Source organism: Falco naumanni, chromosome 19 (assembly GCF_017639655.2).
Source record: "Falco naumanni isolate bFalNau1 chromosome 19, bFalNau1.pat, whole genome shotgun sequence".
NCBI lineage: Eukaryota > Metazoa > Chordata > Aves > Falconiformes > Falconidae > Falco > Falco naumanni.
In genome coordinates, this window is record NC_054072.1 from 1,178,927 (window position 1) to 1,186,346 (window position 7,420).

The window sequence follows — 7,420 nt, forward strand, 5'->3', positions numbered from 1 at the left end:
GCCCCAGTGGGCCTGGAGCCCACCAGGCCCCACCAGCCCCTCAGCCATTGCCCTGGGGCCTTCTCTGGCCCCACAGTCCTCCAGCCATGGCCTCCCCTCAGCCATCACCCCAGGGCCTTCCCCAGCCTCACAGTCCCTCCAACCACCACGTCCCCTCACCCCCAACAGGCCTGGAGCCCACCCAGCCCCACCAGCCCCTCAGCCATTGCCCTGGGGCCTTCCCTGGCCCCACAGTCCCTCCAGCCATGGCCTCCACTCAGTCCTGGTGGGCCTGGAGCCTGGTTGCCCATCAGCCATCGCCCCGGGGCCTTCCCTGGCTCCCCGGTCCTCCAGCCATGGCCTCCCCTCAGCCCCAGTGGGCCTGGAGCCCACCCGGCCCCAGCAGCCCCTCAGCCATCACCCCAGGGCCTTCCCTGGCCCCACAGTCCCTCCAGCCATGGCCTCCACTCACCTCCAGCAGGGCTGGAGCCCACCTGGCCCCAGCAGCCCCCTGAGCCGCAGGGCAGGCCTCAGCCCCCAGCCCTCACCCCGCTCCCAGCACCTTGGGGGCCTCCCATGGGAGCGGGTGGGCCAGGCCAGGCCGCCCTTCCCCACCTTGGGGGCTGCCCCCACCCCTCCGGCCCTGTGGAAAATGGGGGAGGGGATGATGGCCACAAAACAAAGCAGGTAGTGGTGGGTTTGGCTGAGGAGGACTTTAATGTGCCCACTGCCCGGGGGTCCCGGGCATGGGGAAGCGTTGTGGGGCAGGTGTCCTTCCCTGTGGGGTCTGTGAGGGGTACGCCAGCGGTCAGTGAGAGCTGCAGGGAACCCTCCCCTGCACCCTGGGTCAGCCGGGCTCTGGGAGCATCCTGACAGCTGCTCAGACCCCAAAGGTGGCCGAGAAAGAGACGTCGGAGGGACAGAACATGGAGACATGCCCCACATCTGGGAAGGATGCTCAGGCCCAAACAGACACCAAAGAAGAGATGTCAGAGGGACCCAGAGCCCTGCAGAGTGTGGAGACACGTCTCACACCCAGGAAGGATGCTCAGGCCCCAAAGGACACTGAGGAAGAGATGTCAGAGGCACCCAGAGCCTTGCAGAGTGTGGAGATACATGCCCCGCACTCAGGAAGGATGCTCAGGCCCCAAAGGACACTGAGGAAGAGATGTCAGAGGCCCCCAGAGCCCTGCAGCACTTGGGCATGAGTTTGACAGCAGTTCCTGGGGTGCAGGGCAAGCAGCCGCACCCGGCAGACCTCCATCCTAGAGCTTGAGTGCTGTGACGCGAGGGATGTGGAAGGGACAGGTCTCCTCTGATCCTGTAGAGCTGCAGAAGGAGAAAACATCAGGGGATCAAGGAGGAGCCCACATCTCCCCCACTCTAGGCAGCCCACCTGCCCACCCCCTGCCCGCCGCTTACATGAGCCGGTTGCGGATGGGGCGAAAGTGTTTGGTGAGCCTGATGGCGAAGATGATGTTGGGGATGAGAAAGAAGGTGCAGCATCCCAGGCTGAACCAGAAAGCATTCTGCAAGGAGAGAGCAAAGGGCTCCGCGCTGAGCTGTGCAGGAAGAGGCAGCCCCCAGGCTCTGGAGGGGTCTGAGGAGCCTTGCGGTGGCTGGTGCTGGCGGTGTGGGGGTGTCAGGGCTGCTCTCAGCCCCATCTGCCCCTACTTCATGCTGGTGGGGGGTGGGATGCTGCACTGTGTAGGTCCCCACCAGACCCCCGCAGAGGGACAGGGACAGGATCCTTACCCAGGGGTCGGCGATACGGTCACACAGGATCACTCGCCCATTGTCCAGGGCCGTGGCGAGCGGCTGACACGAAGCCACATCCTCCCTCAGCTGGAACAAGAAGTGGAGACACAGCATAAACCCGCTCCTGGCTTGGGGGGGATGCATTTTGCTGCCTCAGCTCAGCAAGGGGCTTGCATGCAGCATCCATGGGGGCTCCCAGCCCCAAAGAATCTCCCTGCGGCAAAGATGAGCACCTACCATCTGCCCAACCCAGTTCAGGTACTGTGCGAGGTACCGCAGCTCCTTCCTCGTGAAGCAGCCGATCTCCTGGGCAGAAGGGAAGGCAGCATGGAGGGCAAGCGCTGTGCTTCCCAGCCCAGCTCCAGCCAGCTCTGGGCTAATGTCAGGCTTGGAAATGAGGGCTGGAAGCTTCAGGTGCCCTTCCCCTCTGGTGGTGCCCTGTTCTCATTCTTTTGTTCTGGCTGTGGGGAATTTTGTAACCCCTGAGGGCTAATCCAGCCCCAGCTCACCTGCCGGAGGATCTGCTGGGCTTGCACGGGCAGCCGGGCTTCCACTGAGGCCATGGTGGCCAGTGTCGTCTTCACCCGCTCCTGGGGAAGCACAGGGAGGACAGAGCATCCTTAGAGCACTGAGCAGCAGGATGGTTGCCCCGGGGATGCCAGGGACAGTGTGCAGGACCATGCACATGCCTGACTTCGAATGGGATCTGATTGCCAGAGGGCAGGGAAAGAGGGATCTGTCCCAAGCAAAGGAACCCCATCACAGGGAGCGGGTGAGATCAAACACCGTGGGATCGCTTTGCTGGGGACACTGAAATGCAGTGAGTGCTGCAGGAGGATTTCTGATTTGCAGCAGCAAATCTAATAACTAAAGGAGATTGATTCTCCCAGGATGGCATTTTTCCTGGCTCTGCCATCACCCTGCAACTGGCTTTTTCGGACACTGGCAGGTGGGACCCATAGGGCACAACATATTTTTCAGAGCTAGAAGAAATGACACAAGTACCTGGAGGTGCGGCGCCAAGCGGGAGAGGAACTGGACACTTTCCCCCAGCTTTGCCTGCGGGACAGGGAGGTGAGAAGGGTGCAAAAGCCCCATTGACCCTTTCATGCGGACACTGCTGGACAAATGCCAGAAGCACCGCAAGCCACCAGCCCAGCATGGACTCACCACCAAAGCCTCCTGCGACTGCACCGTGGAGTTTTGCATCTGCCACAGGGCCCGGGCCTCAGCAGCCAGCCGCCCTGCCACCGTGCTGTTCCTCTGCAGGGGGACAGCGGGGTGAGGACAGCCCTGTGGGCACACAGGCAGCCCCCACCACCCGCCCCACTGCTCACCTGCATTTTCTGCAGCCCCTCAAGGCTCCTCGCCAAGCCAGGGAGGCTGGTCTGGACCACGGGGTTTTTCATCTGGGGGAAGATGGAGTTGGTGGCTGCCCAAAATCCAACCCTGGAAGCTGGCCCCAGCATGGCTGGGCTGCATCCTGCCCTCCGCAGTGGGAACTAGCTCTCTGCAAGCATCCTCTCACCTCCTCCTGGAAGCGCCCATAGTCCACCTCATCAAGGCCACTGCGAGCAAATGTCTCCAGGTCCTGCCTGCCCTCACTGCGGAGGAGCCGCACGTCACCCAAGCGCGCCGTGAAGTCACTCAGGCGTTTTTGGAAACCGACTGTGTACTGTGGAGGTGAGATGGGGGGGATGCTGCGTGGTTGTGGCCAGGCACTTCCACCCCAGCAACCCCAGTAAAGCTTGTGCATCCCTGTGGCGTTACCAGAAGCTCTGGCAGAAGCCAGCCCTCACCTTGGGGGGTTTTAGGTGCTCATCCAGATCGTAGGACCTATCAAGATGCAGCACCTCCCACAGCCCCGCACCACTCTTGCACTCCCTAGAAGGCAAAAGGATGTTGGCAGTGTGACCCCAGATTAGCTCTCCAATGCAGAAGTGCAGAGGGGGGCTCCTGTGGCACCCACCGGTATGCAGCGCTGAGGTTGGAGTCCCTCCTGAGGTTGAGCTGACGGCTGAGGTTCATGGATGGAGGCAGGTTCCCAGGGGTGTCAATGAACTGGGTCAAACCAGAGGGAGAAGAGGGTCAGGGTGAGGCACAGGCATTCCCAGCAACGATTTGGGGGTGCTCTACCCTCGCAGGTGCATCCTGGGGTACCGCATCCCAGCCAGAGCTAATCTTGTCTTTGTTTGTATGATCCCCGTTGCAGAGCCTTGCCAGGCAGGATTCAGAGGGAAAGCTGCGGACAGCCTCGTGCAGGGACCTGCCTGCGTGTGTGCAGCCACAGGATGAGCCCTGATGCCATTTGCACCCTGCTCTCAGCCCATCGCAGCGTGATGCTGGCCCTGAGCACCCCAGGGATCCCCAAACACCGGAGGACTCCTGCAGGTAGGAGCATCGTTGCCTCAAGTGACTTAACAGCACAAGGGCAATTCCCCACTGCTGATGCAAATCCAAAGACTTAATCCTAAACTTCTGGTTCAGGATGGGGCTTTTCCGGACCTTTAGAGGGAGGACACAGAGCGTTTGGAGGCATTTTGCTGCACACAAGCAGAGATTCATGGGGCAATGGGTGGATGCATGGCCACCTACCTTATAAATCTCCTGGTTGACCCAATTCCTGCAAACCAGCGTCTGGATGTTGCCCCCAACCAGGAAGGTGGCAAAAACCAGGAGGATGAGGAGCCAGGAGAACAGGAAAGCCAGGCCCACACCACTGAAAGGGGGAGAGGACGTGGCGGTGGTGGCTTTGCAGACCCGAGCAGGCAGAAGGGCTTGTGGGGACCTGCCGGAACAGCTGCAGCCCTGCGGTTCCCTCCTGCGCCCGGGCATGCCGGGCTGCCTGGGAAGGGCCTGCAGGAGTGGGGTGTGCCGGGCAGCGGGACAGGGGCGCAGGAGCTGCCAGATAGCAGGGAGGAGCAGTGTCTCCCAAACCTGCCGGCACAGGCGGTGGCTTCAAAAGCCTTTCCACCCAGCCAGCTCCCAGTCCCTCCCTTGGCTTTGCGCCTCTGATTTTTGAGGGTGGGGGATGTGTGAGATGGCAACAGCCCCCCCCAGCACCCAGAGAGATGCTTACAGCAGGAGAAACTTGGCACCAGCTTCTCCTCGGCACTCGTAGTCACTTGGGTCCTCCCGCTTGGAGAGCCCATATGCCCCCAGGGCCATCCCTGTCACGTTGCAGGCGAGGATGAGGAGGATGATGGAGCACAGCACCGTACCTGCAATCCACCTGGAGGAAAGAGCAGCAGGGCACAGCCTCGAGATACAGGGCTGATGCACTAACTATGGCTTGGGGGGGCCCAACACACATCCCTGCTGCACCCCCTGCAACCCTTCATGCTCCCTGGTGTCACCTGTACTGCTCGAAGCGTTCCACCTCCCGGAGGTACGGCTGGCTTCTGTCCTCCACCTTCACCAGGGCTTCGCTGACAGGCCGGGTGTAGTCGGGCAGGGGGAAGCCATCAGCGATGGACTGCACCTTCTCCGTCATGCGGGCCATCTCATCCCGCAGATCTGCGGGGCCAAGCCCATGCTGGAGGGGTGGATGGCCCCGCATCCCACCCTGTGTCCCCAAACGGGGATTCACCCCATAGACGGTGTCCCCGCTTGGTCCAACCGTCCCACTCACCCTGGATGACCTGCGCCATCCTCTCCACAGCCAGCTCCGGGATGGAGTTGAAGGTACCGTTGCCCTGTGAGGAAAGAGGGGGAGCTGAGCAGCTTGGCCAGAGCCATGTGCCGGTACCGGACTCCCCTGCTTCACCGCAGCTCCCCCAACCTGGCGAATCATCTCCGCAAAGTTGCTTCGGGGCAGACCGGCCAGCGCCTTCAAAACCTTCTCCACCGATGGCACCTTGGAAGAAGCAACCCATGAGCCTTGGGGCTACCGGAATGGGGGGGGGAGGGCACCAGCACCCTGTCCCACCTTGCCGTAGTCAGCACCCAGCTCCAGGCTCTGCGCCCTGCCCAGGACGCTGGCGCAGGAGGTGCAGCGCGGGTCATCCAGCAACGCAACCACCCGCTGATGCCGTTCCCGCAGCACTGGCTCCAGCTCAGCCCGCGCTGCCGCCAGCGCCCGCACCGTCTTGTCGAGAATCTGTAAATGGTGCAGCGAGGTCTGTAGGTCTTAAAGAGAAAGCCCAGGGCTAGTTCACGTTGCTCTGCTCAGCCGCCCCGGCTCTCCAGCGAGGCTTCGGCACTGGCCCCGGGGAGAGCTGCGCCCAGCCGTACCTCCAGCCCTGTCCTGCAGCTCTGCCAGTGCCGCGTAGGTCATCGCCTTCAGCTGCGCGTGGATGGAGAGCCCCACGCTCCGGCTGAGCCCTGCAAGGCATCGGGCATCCCATCAGCACCTCAGCCCAGCGGGAAGCTCGGGATGGGGCCTGCCAGTGCACAGCGCAGTGCTTACCACCCAGATCGGAGATGATATGCTGTCGGGGAACCTCGAACTGGTGTACCACCATCTGCACCCCCTGCCAGGAGAGAGGAGCCGGTCGGCCGGTGGTAGCAGCCGCCGGGAGGGGAGGAAGCCTCACATTGCCATTCAAAATACATTTTTAATGCAGCCACGCCAGCTCCTCTCACCTCCCAAACTACTCCATGAGGGAGACGCAGCCATCCCTGGGCTGCACCCCACTCCAGGGGGGGAAGCCCCTCGGGGACCCACCTGGGGGACATTGTCAATGTGCTGCCGCAGCGTGCGCAGGGTGGTCGGCACAGCCCCCAGCCCCAGCTCCAGCTGCCACTTCACCCGCTGGCTGGTGACAAAAGCACAGACGACGCTGATCCTACCAGGGATGAGCAGACGGTGAGGGGCTGCCCGGCAAAGCCTCCCGGCCCTGTAGGACACGGTTCCCCCCACCCACGGTGAGGGGGCTGTTTCTTTGGGGTACTTTGGGGGACTCACAGGATGATGAGGGACGTGAGGGACAGGCAGGCTAGCAGGCAGTGGCGGCGGCAGCCCAGCGAGCGCCGGTGGGCACGCAGGCGGCCCCCACACCGCCGGCGGCTCCGGCAGTAACAGAAGCACATCCCGGCCACCGGCATGGCCACGGTGAAGAGCAGAGCCACTGCGGCGCAGACAACATAGCCCAGCTCATACTGCACCACCTATGCGATGGGAGAGCCCGGTCGGCACTGGTGCAACCAGCCTGGGGCACTCCGTTTGCCCAGGTGCCATCCCACCCCACGTCCCAGCTCACCTGCGACATCCGCACAGAGCTGGGGTCATTCAGGGCTGTCCTGAGCAGCTCTGCAAAAGAAACCATGGCCCTGGTAAAAGATGTCCCACCCAATGCACCCCCAACCTTCTGCAGGCAGCAGGACCAGGATGGAAGCAGCATCTTCCTCCATGAAGCAGCTCAGCCACCCTGGAGCAGCTCTGGACACGGGGATTGCAGCCAGCAAAACCCTGGCAGTCCCAGCACCTGCGGTGGAGGGGTCCCAGCTCCCCAGCTCAGGACTCACCTGTGGGCAGGGGGTTTTGCTGGATGAGATCCAGGCAGCGCCGGACGAGGCCGTAGAGGGGATCGAGCGAGCTGGGTACCCGGTGCAGTGCTGGCACCCGAATCTCGGCGTGCATGTCGGTGAAGCGAAGGACGTTGCCGGGGCTGGCAAGATGACATTGCTGGGCACCGGCAGGACGCAGCAGTGCCCAAGCCAGCAGCAACCCAGCCGCCTGCAT

General features: G+C 62.7%; 1 protein-coding gene across 1 annotated transcript; it reads right to left on the reverse strand.

Annotated features, from left to right (window-relative positions):
* Window positions 1–1,230: 1,230 nt before the first annotated feature.
* Window positions 1,231–7,420, reverse strand: PROM2 (prominin 2). The gene is made up of 23 exons (XM_040618163.1): window positions 7,204–7,420; window positions 6,939–6,988; window positions 6,644–6,846; window positions 6,404–6,524; window positions 6,146–6,209; window positions 5,971–6,060; window positions 5,666–5,865; window positions 5,519–5,593; window positions 5,369–5,432; window positions 5,094–5,253; window positions 4,817–4,969; window positions 4,333–4,456; window positions 3,707–3,798; window positions 3,537–3,621; window positions 3,266–3,412; window positions 3,075–3,146; window positions 2,908–3,000; window positions 2,743–2,796; window positions 2,247–2,327; window positions 1,975–2,043; window positions 1,735–1,824; window positions 1,402–1,508; window positions 1,231–1,308 (listed from the first exon to the last, which is right to left on the reverse strand). Exons 1-23 carry the CDS (start codon window positions 7,418–7,420, stop codon window positions 1,245–1,247), a joined length of 2,475 nt encoding a protein of 824 aa, XP_040474097.1. The 3' UTR covers window positions 1,231–1,244.